Here is a 16336-nt window from a genome sequence, read left to right on the forward strand (position 1 = left end):
CCCATTGTATAAGGCCTAGCTTGCTGAATATCACTGAGTATTCTGACAACATTTTATTGGATTTTCAGCATTTTTCCTCCTTTACATTTCAGGGGTACGGGCATTCCACAATGATACAAACTATATAGTAGGTCAATCACGCATTATGGGCTCACCTTTCGAAAGGATCTCCTTTATTTGAGTTCAATGATGGATATACAGCTGCAGCTATCTTCTCCCGCAGATTGAATTTCTTTGCAATCAATGGCCGAACATCTTCGACTCCAACCAAACTCTCCAGAAAAGGAAGTAACAACAGTAATTCTTGATCCAAACGATCATCAAACCAACTCTCAATTGGGATCCCATTGTCCACTTGAAACCCAAAAGCCTGGCATCAAACAAGACTCAGGTTTATAGAAACGAAATCCATAGATGTCATTCATTATGTTACAAAGAAAATACTATGGGCAAAGACTTCTGTGGAATATTACACCCGTCAGAGCATGCACCCAACCAAACCTCCACAATAAAAACTGGGAGCTGATATCATACAGGTAAAGGTCTCCAATGTAAGCCCATGTATAACACTCCTATCTAGGAGGCAATTGGTGGAATCATGCGAAGTCATGCCAGGATGTCTAGGGAACATACCAAGCCAGCATCACATCAGTTCATTTATCAAATATGCAGGATAAGCATGCTTAAGCCAATAAGCCCAGTACATTTATAATCGGGAATATGCAAATGGTCCGCATAAAAATTAGACTATATAATGACAACTCAGCTATAACAAACAATGTTAGACATTACATTCAGACGGGTTCAGAAAGGTTGAGCAAGCAATTGCGCAAGGTGAACGGTCTAAGGATAGACTAGAAGGTAGTACGCTAACTACCCTAGGTCCATGCCTCGTGCATTCTTTTGAAGTGTCTCGGTTTGGAGGTCCATGGAACTTTGTACCCTGGGATCATATATGAGCGTAGCTTAGCTAATTGTTAGTTATCTTTCCTATTATAATTAGACTTGTTGGGCTAGTTAAGTCTTTCTATTTTTTTTTGGTAATTAAGTCTTTGACCTTTTGTAGGCTGTTACTAAGAGTCGATTTAAGGAATACACATAAATCATGCTGCTCACAAATCACATAATAATGCATTAAGGCAATACTGCCACCCTTAATTCCTAATTTAAAACAAGTTACAAAAAGCATCAATATATGATAGCCACCCCTTAATTTCAAAAAATATCATTTTATTCATTCTGTTGACAACTACTGGTTGCCTAGACATCACTAAGTCAATGGATCAATTCACAAGTTGACAACCTTGGATTAAGTAGTGTTTTCTGATTTTTACTAATATTATGCACAGTGACTAATATTTTTTATTAACTACAGGGCACATGGCAACAAAACAGGATAATGAGAGACGTGAATGGCCCAGTAACTTGTCATTGTCCCAACCCAAATGATTGAATAGACTTCTTTTTTCTAAAAAATAATAGATAACACCAAACTCTTCTTTTTTTTTTTTAAATATTCCTTTATATTGTCCAGTGTAGTTCCAAAATATAACGTCTTTGTGATATGGTTGAAAACCATCTTGCAATTTATCCAATAGAAAGGGGAAAATTTTTTCTAGCAATTCTGATTCCGGTATCAACAATCCCACAGGAAGGGATGGGCAAAGTTCCGGGCAGATTTCTCCATGTCACAAGTATAGTTATATTCCATTCAGCAAGCATGCTCTGTAGTATAAAAAGCAACAAATAAGGGTAACACAAAACAGATATTCGTGGAGAGGTTTTCCCCACCTTTCCATTTCCATTCCCACACCCCCATAATATGATAATCAGAACTTTTGTTTATTTGTAAGAAGCAGGCAGCATAAGCGGCATTTTGTTTAGTAGCTAGATGATCCCTCTTAACTTATCTTTCCTCTTTATTTATCAACATTTTGACGAAGAAATTTCATGATACCAGTTATCTGAGCTATGCCATTCTCTACCTGTATAGCACTTTTTCTTTTGGAAAGGAATATTATATAAGCATGCCTGTATGGAAATATAATGAACCAATTGTGATTGTTCTACGTTAAAAAAGCAATATACTTAGGAATCCAACATGCACCATGTCCACCAGCATGCTAAATTAGTAGAACACCAAAAGAACTAGGGAACAGGTAGAGAAATTTTCTAATCATATAGCTTACACTCAATTCAGAGGTTAAGATGAAGCCAACTTTGTTTGTCTTAAAATCATTTAAATTTTAACCAAGTGTATCGAAATCTTCTAAGGAAAAGCATAGTACCTGCGGAGAGTTATCAATTATGATCACACGAGCCAAATCACGTCCCAGAACAGACAAATCTTTGAGATAATTACCCTCTACAAAAACACAGGACTCGCGAAAAACACGGTGGCGAAATATTCTCCTTTTGGGATCCAGTACATTCAGAAGCTGCTCCGCATAGATTGCTTGACTGGCTGTAAAGATGATGATCTCGAAAAGGTTGCCAACCTTTTCCAGAAAGTCCTTGAGATGAGGGCGACATCGAACATAAACCGTATGTTCCTTAAAGTTAAAATTTACCGAAAATGTAAAATCTGCATCATCGCAGTGTTCAAGAGTTGAGTGCACAAGTGTCTCTGCCAACCAAAGAAACCAATCTCAGAAATACATTAATTTCACCAACATGTACAAGCAATAGCATGCAAAGTTCAGCAAACAAGAGGCATGAATGATGAGAATCGGAAAATTTTGGAATTATTTAACATTAGAAAAATAGAAACATAAAATTATAATTATCAGTGGGAAAAAATGACTTATTTAATACCGAAAGAGAAATTGAATCATAAAAGGCAAAGGGTAACAATTAATGAAATTCTTACCATCCAAGTCCAAAACAAGTGTAGTACGAGGGCAACTCCGTGTTTGCTTCGGGAGTAGCATGGGTCGAAAAGTAGGAACCACCGAAGACAAGTCTGGTAAATTTTTTATAAAAAAATATGGATCAAAATCATCGGTTTCTTCAATGTCATCAGTCTCCACGCACATGTCAGTCGAAATTGAATCTTGACTGAGCTCATCAACACACTCCAACTTTGACTGCTGCATGGCAAGGTATATTGCTGAAACCTCAGATGATAGACTTGCCGCAACTAAATTGTTATTACCGTGTGACACTCCATTAGGCTCCGAAGAAGGCTTCTGATGACTACTGTTCTGAATATCTAAGTGATCAGAGGAAATATCTGAATCCACATCCATATCAACAGGACATATGGTATCAGCATCTGGTTCGATATTCTGGCCATAATTCTTCTGCTCATCCTTTTCAGTTGGATTAGAAGTTGGTACAGAAACAATACTTCTCAATGCATCAACTGGTTCCATAATTCTGGAGTTCTGATTGATTTTGTGGTCTTCGCTCCGGAAAAACTTAATGAAGCTTGCTGAAAGCATTTAATAGATATGTATAAACACATATTGACACATTTGATGTCATTTAAAAATACATTTCTAAAAAAGAATCATCACATGGGGAAAGGGGGATGGGGAAGAGAGAGTGTGTCACCTAGAGAGAAACACACTGATAGATAAACCTACTTGTAAGTACAGCAACAACTATAACATCGTGTAACCAAATGAAAAACATCTGGAGCAAAAGGTTAAGATGCATACAAAATATCTACCTCCATTAGCAAGGACTCCCACATCTTTCGAGACATGGAAGGCAGGCGAAAATATGGTATCCAATGTGCATTCACCAGTCCCTTCATGAAATCCCTACAAGACCATAAAAAAATTAAAACCTTCTGCTGAAATGTGTTGGATGGGGGAGGTGAAAGGCCCAGGTGATTACCAACAAACAGCTAAATAGAAAACAGTATAGTATAACATAAACATGCACAAAGTTATCAAAACCTGTAACGGTGTGACTTAGTAAACGAAGTAACAATAGAAGAAGGATAAAAGTGCTAGCACAATGAAACTCAAAACAGAAAATGGATTTGAGTTGGATGAATCAGCTTTAATGCATTGTAGGGACTAATCAATTAAATTTCACATAACCCAACTACAATATCACATCAAAAAAATGACTTCTTTTTATTTTTATGGGGGGTGTTTAATCAGCAATCTCCCTACTCACACAATGACTAAATAAATGGTATATGTCCTACTCTTATATTTGTGTTCAACTCGTACCTGACGATAACCAATGTTGCAGCATGGACACACTACAGCAGGTACTACAAAGGACAGAATTCTGTTTAGTTTATTCATTTCAGATTTTATTCTACAATCAACATACCACAAATTTAGGATTACAATGACTAAATAAATGATATATGTCCTACTCTTATATTTGTGTTCAACTCATACCTGACGATAACCAATGTTGCAGCATGGACACACTACAGCAGGTACTACAAAGGACAGAATTCTGTTTAGTTTATTCATTTCTGATTTTATTCTACAATCAACATACCACAAATTTAGGATTGTGATGAATTGAATACCAAAATATACCTTCTAACATAGGAAGACCTCTCTAGAGACAAAAATGGAAAAGGCTTCCCGGCGCTTCAATCCTCACATGAGCAAGTGGACACTCCAAAATAATAATTTAAAGGACCTAAATATATGTAGATAAGGATATTGAAGAGATGAAGGGGCACGACAGACTGCCGGTCAAACCTATAAACTCAATCAATGCTCTGTCAGCTCAAACTAGTCCACAAACCATAAATGCTCAAAAACCAACCAAATTGATCAACATGGAAGACCTGAATGTGTAGGCCCAACCTAGTTTGTTGACCTGATAAAGTTGTAACCAGTCTTCTGCCGTGTCAAGCACTTGCAAAGTGCATATGCTTTGAAGCCAAATGAAAAAGTCAAAGTACATTGTTGGGATAATGCTGAGTTAGAGTTAAAGGCTAACCAAAATGACAACAATTAGACAATTGCCATCAGATGTCCAACAATATGTCATTCATAGACAACTCAAAACCAGTGTATTCTCCTTTTCAAAGACACAAGTGGAAGAAAGTTTCTATTAAGAGAGGTTCTACAAAGAAAACTATATCTTCATGATCTTACCAACCTGTTAAACACAAAACCAAATACTCTCCTCTGTGAAGACATTTGTAAGTATTACTTCGAAGCAATCAGCAGTCTGAAGTTGTAAATAATGGTTTACTTATTTCCCAATGGAGTTTCATTTATTTTCCTATATCATGGTCTATTTATTTAACTAATGCTAATTAATAAAATATGTTTAACACATGATCATAGAAAATGAAAATACATGTGCAAACACTTAGCATATGACAAAGGAAGATAATTTCAGGACAATAATAAACACAATAATTGAGCAATGAAGTCCCATGAGCTTTCACCTTACAGTCAATCGAAGCACCATTAGCTGTATCATAATCCAAGCATCTACTGCGATCCCCATCACATGTCAGTTTGTGACTAGGATTCAAATTTTTAACTGCCACTGGCTCTCTACTTTTCTTAGGCACATAACCTATTAAAAATTACACCAAAACAATGGCATAAAAGATCCATTTGCAAATAATGAATAAGGAATGCCCACCAACCAATTAAATGATTGTAATTTTTGCAACAGATAAAAAATTAATGTAAGATTAGACCACGATTTTGAATACCCATAGACCCTTGAAAACAATAAAAACCTAGCTTCTAAAGCAAATGACCCTCCAACTCCACCTCCCAAAAAAAAGAAGTTAAAAAACAAAATAAAAAAAGGTCACCAAAGCAGGATAGACCATACTATATTAAACTTGAATAACAATAGGAAGCTAAAAATAGAATAGTCGAGATTCAAATTCTTATTGAAGCTGACTTTAATCTCTACATAAAATGGAATCATGGTTCAAGAGATCGGAATTGGTGGCTCCAAATCAGCAAGAATCGGCCAATAAAATTATCTATAATTGCCGGATCGGATCAGGCAAAGTCTGGATCGGCTGCGGGTAATCCGATCCTGATTCCTTGAACCATGAATGAAATAGATATTGACATTGTTTAACTCATCAAAGCAAGTCTTAGAACCAATGAAAACCAAATAAAAGCACCAAAAGAAGGGCATACAATAAATAAATTTTCTATAAACAATTAAACACAAGCAGACAAAAAAAATAAAGGGCAATAAGTAAACAATTCTGAGCATGTCAGTTAGCAAGGATAAAGGGTATGCTGGGAGGCTTTTCGATCAGGGTTAAAACATGAGCAGGATATATTTTAGACGGTTAAACATCAATCACAACCATTGAAGAATCAAGAGAACGACGATGAGATACCAATTCTCTGCTTTCTAACAGAAGATGTAATAAGCTCCGTGACTTTGTTTTCCACAACTTGCACACTCTCAGCAACTTTCTTCTGTTGTCTTGACATTCTTGGACTGACATGTTCTCGAGCAGCATTTCGTGTCAGTAATTTCTTCTTGGTTTGCATTGTTAAATAAAAAAGAGATCTCTTTGCAGATGATGACCAAACTTTACTCTTAAAGAGCCATATTGAAAATCAGAATGCTGTCTCCATTCTCAAGCATCTGCCCAACAGAATACAGACTCATATGACAATGCTTTCAAAGCAGAAAATCTCAGCATCTATATTGATAAGCTGATTTATATATTTCATAGAACATGACAACAAGTATTCCTCCAATTGCTTAAGCACAATCCAAAAACAGCCATTACCATGTAAATCAAAAAAATATAGGGCATGCCACATCATCAATCAAGTCTTTGTGGATTTGAAAAAATAAAAAGGGGTGTACCCAGTGCAAAAGGCTCACACCATTGCAGGGTCTGGGGAGGGTCATAATGTACACAGCCTTACCCCTGCTTTCGCAGAGAGACTGTTTCCAGGCTCAAACCCATGACCACTTGGTCACAATGGAGCAACCTTACCGTTGCACCAAGTCTTCGTAGATTTGAAAATTTTAAATATCCCACCAAATTTCACATGAAAATATATGCAAAATCCGGGATGACACACACACACAGGGAAAAGAAAACAGTTGTGGCTAGAATTTTGAAGATGAGCCAAAGCAGAAACTAAATGTGGCAAGATGTAGTGAAATGTATTGGTGTTCAAATTCCTGAGATTTAGCAACAATTCAGGAAGATTTCCCAGCCAATATAGGGACAAATAAGCGAGTGCCTATCAGGCTTTCTTTGTCCATGATGTATCTTCAGAGGCTATAAATGCAAGGGACAGAAACCTATAACTAACCTATCTAGAATGTGAATTATTAAAACTTTCCATGTGATCAGTATAGAAGAGAGGTCTTCCATATCTGGGGAATGATCTCTTGGGAATTTAAGAGCCTGTTGTGAAGATTAACTATGGTTCCCCCCGGACTAATAAAATTACTAGAATTCATTAGAGTGAACAATAGCTGTTACTGATTTTAAATAAAAAATCGACAAGTAGTAAGGACTAAAAGTCAAGCTAACCAAGTTCAATAAATCAAAATATACTGAAAGTGCAACTCACTGGATGAGCGTGTTACTAAGTTCAAAGGTCAGGCCTTTATTAGCAATGTTACCATGACTAAAATCCGTAACGTGAAAGAAATGGATTTATCCAATTCATCACGGCTTATCTCCTCAGATTAATGATTTCACCACCACAAATGTAAAGTAACGAAACCAAACCCTAATTACTGAAAGGAGCACTAATATCCAAGTAGCAAATTATGCAAAATCTCTAACGCATCAACTAACACTTGGAATTAGCGTAAACACTAATCATTCCTCACATAACAATGATCTCTCAAAACCATCAGACCACTTCGACCAGCAAAATGATCAAATATGGACGATACACTGACTTATAGTAGTGTAAAAACTAAAACCCTAACAAATACACCAACAAAAAGAAGGATACTAATAACAAGTCCAAGAAAGGTTCAAAAGTTAACAGAAACATCATAAGTTCATACCTGAAAAAAAAAATAATCGCTCGGAAACGACAGAAGATGTAGAAGACGAACTATAGTAGTCGTTGCTCCGATCGATCCAGAATAAGAATGAATAAATAAAGAGAAATGCAGCAGATCTGCAGTCTCCTGACCGAACGAAACCCTAAATTTCCATAACTTTGCTTTGGATAGAGATGGACGGAAATGAAAGAAGGCGTTGGTGGAGGTTTTCCCTCCAAAGAGAGGAAGAGAGGGAAAACGATGGCTCCCAAACTTTCTTGTCGGGAAACGAGGAGAGAGAGTGACAGTAGTACAGATAAACACTACTAATAAATATAAATATATTTCCAGCGACTACTAAATGAGGCCATATAATTTTATCCACCGTTGGATCTTAACGTTCACTTTCAATGACATCATTATTCACATATCCAACAGACGATATTGAATTGAGATATTGGATTCTTTTCCTTCATTACTGTCCTTTATTTGGTTTTTTATTTCCGTAAATGGCGGTCGGAACTCGGAAATCCTTGCCCGTTGGCCTCGTTCTTCATTTTCTAAATCCCTCCTTCTATTTTATTGTTTTTACCGTTTAAGTCCTCCTGCGCAAAACCCTTTTGAAAATTTCAAAATTTGAAAGTAATGAGGGGGACGGAAAGCCATTAGATTTAAATTTGGTCAACACCATGAACAAGCACCCTCTAAGTGATACTCTATCTCTCTCATGAATCTCCTCTTCACTTGAAATGACCTCATTGTTCTCCCATGTACTAAATTATTTCGTCACACAATCCCTTGTTTGTTTGAGCCACCAGAGAAGGGTACATTAGTATCTCTCTCTCTCTCTCTCTCTCTCTATATATATATATTAGGGGTGTCAATCGGTCGGGTTCGGTCGGTCTCGGTCGGGCCTAGACGGGCCTCACCAATTTTATAGGCTGCACCGTGTCCGACCGTTTAGGTGTTCGGGCTTGCATTGGGCGGACATGGTACTATTTAATTTCGATCGGTCAGTGTTCGGTCTTTAATCGGGGCAGCCTTATTCAAGGTAAACGGGTCTTAAACGGGCCTCGGTCGGGCTAGTGACCTATTTAACTCTAAACGGGCACTAAACGGGTATTAAACGGTGTGGGCAGATAATGTCCTCCTAGCATTGCTCAAATTTAAATATTACAAATGCAATAAAATGCACAACTGCCTTGAACACGAGCGTAAATACCAATCTGTCTGGGTTCATTCACTTGTTAGATTCTGGTAGAAGTTAATTAAAGAAGCCACCTTAATTCCAAATGTAATCCTCATTAGATTATAAGACCCCATCATAAAACAAACCCTATGAGGATACGTGTTAGATTGAATCCACAAACAATTACTCAAAGACTAAAATTTTGATTTTGCGAGACTGAATAGAAAAAAGAAAAAAAAGAGGTGGAATTTGGAAGGTTAATTAGGGTTAATGGTTTTTTTTTTGGTAAATAATTAAGGTTAATGGTTACTTAGTCATTTAGGAGGGTTAGGTTACCTAGGTCGTTAGGGAGTTGGAAGTTGGAACGTTTGCGTTTGGGTCTTTTCTCTTTTGGCCGTTTGAACATGGCTGTGCCTTGGGGTTGGGGGTAGAATAGGTAATAATTATCGGGCTTAGGGGGTCGGGTTTAAACGGGGCAAAAGGGTTCGGGCTCGGTCGGGGCTTTAAACGGGCGGGTCGGTCGGGCACCCGACGGTGCCACCTCCAGCACCGGGAACGACCGTTTATAAACGGGTCGGGCTGAAGCCCGACACGTTTATTAATCAGGTCGGGCCGGTTCGGTCTTTAAGCGGTCGGGTGCGGTCGGGTCTGCCGGTGCGGGCTTGGCATTGACACCCCTACTATATATATATATATATATATTATCTTCACATAAAATGGCCTTGTTATCCTCATATGTACGAAGGTGTTCTATCGCACCTCATTGGTGTATTATTTTATCCTGCTTCCTTAGAAAAACCCTCCCCCCTTTGAATAATGTAATTATAGTTTAAAATAGTTGTATTGGAGGATTGCATTTGGTGTTCTCACTCTCTATTTCCTTTTTTTTTATTTTTTTTCAAATCTCTAAATGATCCCCACCCCCTAACCAGTTGAAAACCCTAAACGAAATGAAGCCACTGATGAGAATCTTCTTATCCACTGAGAAAAATCCCTAGAAGCCGTGTAGGAAACTTGAAACGAAGAAGAACAGGGTAGTGTTTCAAGAATCATGAATGGTACTCAGATTATCTCTACAGCTTCTGCTGTTTTACATTGGAATCCGATCCAAAGGACCATAACAACTTGAAAATTGAAACCCATGAAAAGCAAAATGGTAAGATTGGAAGGAAAAACAAAACCCCTCAATCGATCTTTGCTTGCTTTTCCCTCCATGGATCACTGCAGAGGATGGTGTGGGATGGGGCCGCGCGGCGGTGATGGTGGTAAGGATGGGTGGTGGCGGTGGTGGTGGTATTGGGTATCTACATTAATGTTTTAGCGTAGAGGGTAGTTTAGTCATTTACACTACATTGTTTTTTTTTTTGGGATAATACATTACACACACATAATTAACCCCGTTAGTTTTTTTATCAGATTTGATATTTTGGTACTTAGTGTAGTTGCATTAAAATAACGGGATAACTCAGTGGGTGGCACTGATAATTTCCCAAAAAAGAAAGAGAAGTAATCAAGTATGGGTTACCAATCCCGTATGCCAAGTTCAACAGCTTGAAATCTCTTTAAAAAAAAGAGAAGGAAATAGATTCAAAATAGAACTCTCTTTTTTTTTTTTTTTGGTAGAAAAAATAGAACTCTCAAAAGCTATTAAGTACTATATTCTTACTCAAATACGTAATTACTAATTTCATGCATTAACTTTACCCCCACTTTATAAGCTTATAAGAAGCCCATTACATCAATAAAGGCTCAAGACCCATAGAAAAACTACCATTGGCCAAAATAAAGTATTTTGAACATTTTTTTTCTTGGTGTATGAATTTTATTTATTTTTTTGGTTGGTAGAACTTGGTGTATGAATTTGTAAAGGGGAAATATGAAAACCAATAAAAAATAGACAAGGAAAAACAAAAAGACTGAATCAGCTCCTTCAGTATTCCATACTCTGCTGACATGTTCTCTTTTCTATTTGTCTCTCTTAAAAATTACCAGATTGTATAAATCTAGCTTTTTGAGCAATAGAAACCATAGATTCAACTCTTCTATTCTTTTAGTTTAGAAAAAGGAGCGCTAATCAGTGTTGTGTTGTGCCTGGGTGTGTACCTGTGCCCAGACACATCCGAGATTCCCAGCACAAAAAGACTAGTGCTGCCCCCTGGAAAGGCAGAAAGGACCAGGGGCAATGTCAGTCTTTTCGCACTAGGCTATGGTTAGGCATAGATACACACTCAGGCACAGCATCGATTAGCGTTATTTCTCCCATAAGTTTTTTTTTTTTTTTGCCAAAAAAAAAGAAAAAAGTGTTATGATAGTGTTAGCAGGAAGAATGTTGGACCTTATTTCACAAGTTACATTATTAACCACCTATTGATTGCACAAATTGGAACATCTGGCTCATTTACTGGGTCTCCAACTCATGGACACCCGTTAAATTTTACTTTTGCTTTTCACCAGGGTCATTAATGAGTAAAAAATCATTCTAAAATTTGAGTCTGAAATGAATGTGATTATTTTGGTAAAGCTTCACTAATACTACAGGCCTTGCTTTCTCCAATCAAGGGAATGCAAGAAGTAGCTGCTACTGATGGCAGGCCACTTCAGTGGAGTTTTTAAAATTTGGTGTGTGTGTGAGATATAGAAACGTTGAATTAAGTGAGGTAGTAAACAAGTTCAAAACTTGGTAAAAATTCAATCTATTGTAATCATTAGGATGCGAATAAATATAGAAGAATTGAACCTATACAAGGTAGGGCAGGCCTACACAAAAAAAAAGAATTATAAAAGGCAAAAGAAATATAACAGCAATTCATAACAGAATATACATCTAATACCTCCCTTCAAACTTGAGATGGTAAATGAGAAACCATTTCAAGTTCAGATATAAAAAACTGAAGATGCATGTGAACCTTGGTGAGAATATCGTCAAATTGATACTCTGAGGAGATGTGTGGCAAAAATATTCCTTGAAGAAAATGGTGAAGAACAGTTAATTTCAATATGCTTTGTTCTTAAGTTCTTAACAACAGCTGCCTACCACAGTTGGTGAGCTGTGGTGTGCTTCATGCCCATGCTCGCCAGGAGGTCTGGAGTTCGAGCTTCTTGGGAAATCCACTTGTACAAGGTGAAATCTAAAGTCTCAAACCTACAAATGAGAGGTGGCTTTTGTTGGGTACGTTGGCCTGTAGTGTCACAAGTAGAAACCTCAAACCCTCAAAATATCACCATGAAATCCATTCAAGAAACAAAATTGCTTTGACAAATTTTGTGAGCATAAGAAATGACTATTTCATAAGAGGAATCAAAGATGTCCAACTCAGAACAAGATTAAAGAATTGGTACTCACAATAGCAAAACTGCATTATAGGAGAATAGAAAAGAGTCTTCCCTTATATTGTAAAGAACAGATATATAGACAATCCCCAAAACTGAGATACCCTATACCCCAGTTGTCCAAGGAAAGCAGATGAAACAAAATTGGTTACAATATAAACTAAAATTTTAAAAGAAAGGAAAAAAATAACGAAAAAATACTGAGCCCCTGATTCAAGAGAAGTGAATGCCTGCCTTGTTAAACAAGGAAAGCAAGTACAGGAAATCCACTTGTGTAAGCTTGGAAGACCTCTTCTCCTCAAAATCTCCTTGTTTCAACACACCCAACACCTTTTCTTTGAAATCAGACCCCTCCATTCCTGCTTCACCATCCTCCATCTCCATGTCCTCATCATCTCTTCCATCCTCCATGTCCATATTCAGGTCCTCATTAGCGTGTGCCAAAACAGACACATCCTCAGCCATATCTGTATCCTCTGAAGACCCTTTCTGCGAGAGCTGTAGTGCCTGTAAGGTCTAGTAGTTCTTTTCCAGCAAAGAGAGGACAGACTTCTGCCTGAAAATGGAACCTAGAGTTTTGTTCTTTCGGTTGAAACAAAGCCTGATTAATCCATCCCACTCCTTGAAATTCACTGGGGGAAGTGGTTTCCTTGGCTCAATTCTGACAACAGAAGAATCTACTTTAGGTGGAGGACGGAAATTGTTTTTACCCACTTTAAGGAGATGGGAAACACGGGCCAGGAGTTGTGTGTTCACTGAAAGGCGACAATAAAGATTATCTCCAGGCTGAGCAACAAGTCTCATGGCGAATTCCCTTTGAAACATAATGACCGCACACCTGAAGACTGGTCGATGTGACAACAACTTGAAAGTGAGAGGGGAAGAAATTTGATAAGGTATGTTTGCTACACAGATATCGAAGTAGGGAAGATCACACTTCAGCACATCTCCTTGGATGACCTGTAGAAACCAAGATTTCACAAAGAATGGTAAACTCTGATTAGTTTAGCAGCCAGTGCACAAACAGATACACTAGTATAGTAGCACACCAACAGAAGACAGCAAATTGTGGGAGATCATGAGGATGCCACTCCTGGAAATGTATTTCCACTTCAAATTTCAAACAGAAAAGCAAAATCAAATACACCATTTCCTGAAGTTCAAATTTGGTTGCCTCAATGGTATTTTGTTAGTTCTCCATGAAGATGACTGATTTTTCTGGAAGTCTCGACGTCAGTCATTTTGGGAATATAGGATTTGATTCTAAAGCCAGAAGAGATTATCCATTTAATAATTTCTGGTTCAGATGGTTCTTAAAGAAAATGAATATCTTGATAAAAGATGAACAACCATGACACAATCAGATGAGACAGTGACAACTGAGCAATATACAATAAACAAGCCAAGAGCTTGCTGATCCAGTCTCTAGCGGCATCCCCTCTTTGAGGGGAGGTTGCAGGATCCATTCCTAAAGAGAGTCTGTGGGTCATGTCCTAGGTCGCAGTCAAACCTTAACTGTACCTATGGACCCTAAAGGAATCTAAAAGAGGCAACCAGAGGATGAGGTAATAAAATAATATGAAAACAATTCATCAAAACATGTTTATGGAGAAACAATTCATCAGAAAGACAGTTTTATGGAGAAATCATTCATAAAAAATAGATGCATGATCATAGAATGAGTTAATGTACCCCCCCCCCTAAAAAAAAAAAAGAAGAAAATTGAAAATCCAGTGAACAGACAAAAAGGAATATCACCAAAAAATATATGTGACCTCTCAGCTCAGAGGGGATACATCAGTGTCGATGGAAAACAGGAAAGAAGGAAAACAACTAAGTGATAAACCAATTTGGGGGGGTTGGGGAAGGAACACATTATTCTAACAATTAAGAGGATTCAGCACTAATTGATGTAAGGGGCAGTTACTGAAGCTCCACGGTAATTAGTGAGAGGAGAAAAAAGCCTTTTTTTTAAAGTGAAAAAGGCAATCATAATCAACAATAATATATTTAAAATACACAGCAGGTGAGTTGATAAAAACATTCAAGACTCTCTAACTAGTCCATTCATCCAACCACCTGAAAAGCCCAATGATCCCCCCCCCCCCCACCAAAAAGAAGAAGAGTATTGATACCTTCAATCGATTGGAATGAGTTCCTTGAAAGCGACGCTGCAACTCGAGAACCATGCGAGGATCCAATTCAACAGCGATCACTGACTTACCAGCGTCAAGTAGCTTCTTTGTAAGGTTACCCGTACCAGGACCAATCTCAAGGATAACATCTGTGCTCTTAATTCCTGCTTTCTGAACTATTGTGTCCACGAGCAGAGGGTTCTTGAGGATATGCTGTCCTTTTGATTTGTGGAAAGGAATGCCTCCCTGGAGAGTTGCAGCTCGGGAAGGCTTTTCCTTCCTGATCTTACCACCCGCCATGATTAAGCAGTGATTTGAGTGTTGGAGGGAGTGAATTAACAAGATAGAAGAGCTTTTACTTTCTAGGTTTTCTCAGTTGGGTGCTACCTGCAAAGCCCAAACCATTATCGACATATGGTGCATTTGGGTATTAACTAATTTGACTTGCAATTCAATAATACTTTTAAAAAATTTAGCTCAAAAAGATGAATGTGGCAAAAACAGGGTATTCAGTACATAATATGCACATCATCCAATTAACACAATAATAGCGTGAATAATATCAATTTATTGAAAGGGAGCATACCCAAGTCAATTAAATGCAATAAAGTAGCTAAATAAAATTAATCGTTCTATTAATTCTGAAAATATGAAACTTTACATCCACATTCCACACAAAAATGATTAAACTCTTCTAATGGAATCACAATTTGTACCATGACTGATGTAGATCCCATGCCTGACCAGCATTACCACAGGAAGAAAAAGAAGAACCAAGCATCTGGCCCATCAAACCAACAGCTTCTAATGGACCAGAACTAGACCAGCTTGAGCCAGCCTAGCAAGACCAGATTGAGCAAGCCAAGGAGGCCTTCTAGAAGACCCAAGGCTGAGATAGCCTACCCCTCTCCTATACCTATCCCCCTTTCTATCTATCCTTCTATTTTCTATTTTTGTTCTTCCAATCGACCCCTACTGTTGCTTCCATCTTGTGACTGCAATAAACTACTGCTGGAGAACTCTTTGAAGACTTGAATCAATCCACAATCATCACCAAGTACTGCTGTTTCTGTTTACACAATCAAGTGAAGGACTGCTACACCTGCAATCTTAATTCTGCCCAGAATCTGCTGCAAACTTCAGACTTGAATAACTTCACAACCAGCCATTAGAATTGGCTGATATTTGGAGCACAAACCACATTTTCCTTGGCCTTCACTCGATCCTACTTTGGAGCCATTCCTGCAGCTGGTTTGGTCCTTATTCACTAAGTTACTAATTCTGATTTAGTTTCTATTTAGGTGTTCTGCTGCAACTATTATCTATCTTACTGTAGAGTGGTTCTTAGTTGAACTCCTACATTAATGAAAGATGGTACGCAATAGAAAGAACTGACTGGGTAAAATACCAGAATTATATATAAAATAAATAACTCCCTCAATAATGTCTGCTTACTCCCATATTAGGAGACTTAGTAACGGGTAAGACCGTTGAACAAATTAATAAATAAATATGCCATGGGCAGTACATGGGATAGTGGCAGTGGATTCTCCTTGCATAGCACAGGAATTTGGAAGGGCATTCTGCAAATCCTTTCTATCTTACTTGATAGGTCTGTATAGAAGTGGGAGGAGAGGAATAGGTGGGGTTCTGAAAACCCATAATCAGTTACTTTCCTGAGCTCACAACAATCCCGCCACTAATAGAACAGCTCTTATTTCTGATTATTTGAGTATTGATT

At 37.8% G+C, this 16336-nt stretch overlaps 1 protein-coding gene and 1 pseudogene across 2 annotated transcripts; both read right to left on the reverse strand.

Moving 5' to 3' along the window:
- Positions 1-86: 86 nt before the first annotated feature.
- On the reverse strand, positions 87-8235 carry LOC122656648 (CTD small phosphatase-like protein 2). 2 transcript variants are annotated; one of them, XM_043851260.1, is made up of 7 exons: positions 7963-8235; positions 6311-6564; positions 5381-5514; positions 3674-3767; positions 2870-3232; positions 2289-2626; positions 87-370 (listed from the first exon to the last, which is right to left on the reverse strand). In XM_043851260.1, exons 2-7 carry the CDS (start codon positions 6465-6467, stop codon positions 152-154), a joined length of 1305 nt encoding a protein of 434 aa, XP_043707195.1. In that variant the 5' UTR covers positions 6468-6564; positions 7963-8235; the 3' UTR covers positions 87-151. The 2 variants fall into 2 exon arrangements, with proteins under 2 accessions (XP_043707195.1, XP_043707194.1); XM_043851259.1 differs by having other exon boundaries at positions 2870-3433.
- A 4428-nt stretch (positions 8236-12663) lies between these two features.
- On the reverse strand, positions 12664-14986 carry LOC122657130 (annotated as a pseudogene).
- Positions 14987-16336: the final 1350 nt, after the last annotated feature.

The sequence above is a fragment of the Telopea speciosissima genome, chromosome 3 (genome assembly GCF_018873765.1).
Source record: "Telopea speciosissima isolate NSW1024214 ecotype Mountain lineage chromosome 3, Tspe_v1, whole genome shotgun sequence".
In the NCBI taxonomy this organism is placed as follows: Eukaryota; Viridiplantae; Streptophyta; class Magnoliopsida; order Proteales; family Proteaceae; genus Telopea; species Telopea speciosissima.

Bases quoted from the DNA above. Each gene is read 5' to 3' on its own strand.
- LOC122656648 (XM_043851259.1), bottom strand. From the start codon at position 6,467: ATGCAAACCAAGAAGAAATTACTGACACGAAATGCTGCTCGAGAACAT. The intron at 5,515-6,310 runs GTATCTCATCGT...AATTTTTAATAG, and splicing joins TGTTAGAAAGCAGAGAATTG to GTTATGTGCCTAAGAAAAGT. The intron at 3,768-5,380 runs GTGAAAGCTCAT...ATGGTCTTGTAG, and splicing joins GTGCTTCGATTGACTGTAAG to GGATTTCATGAAGGGACTGG.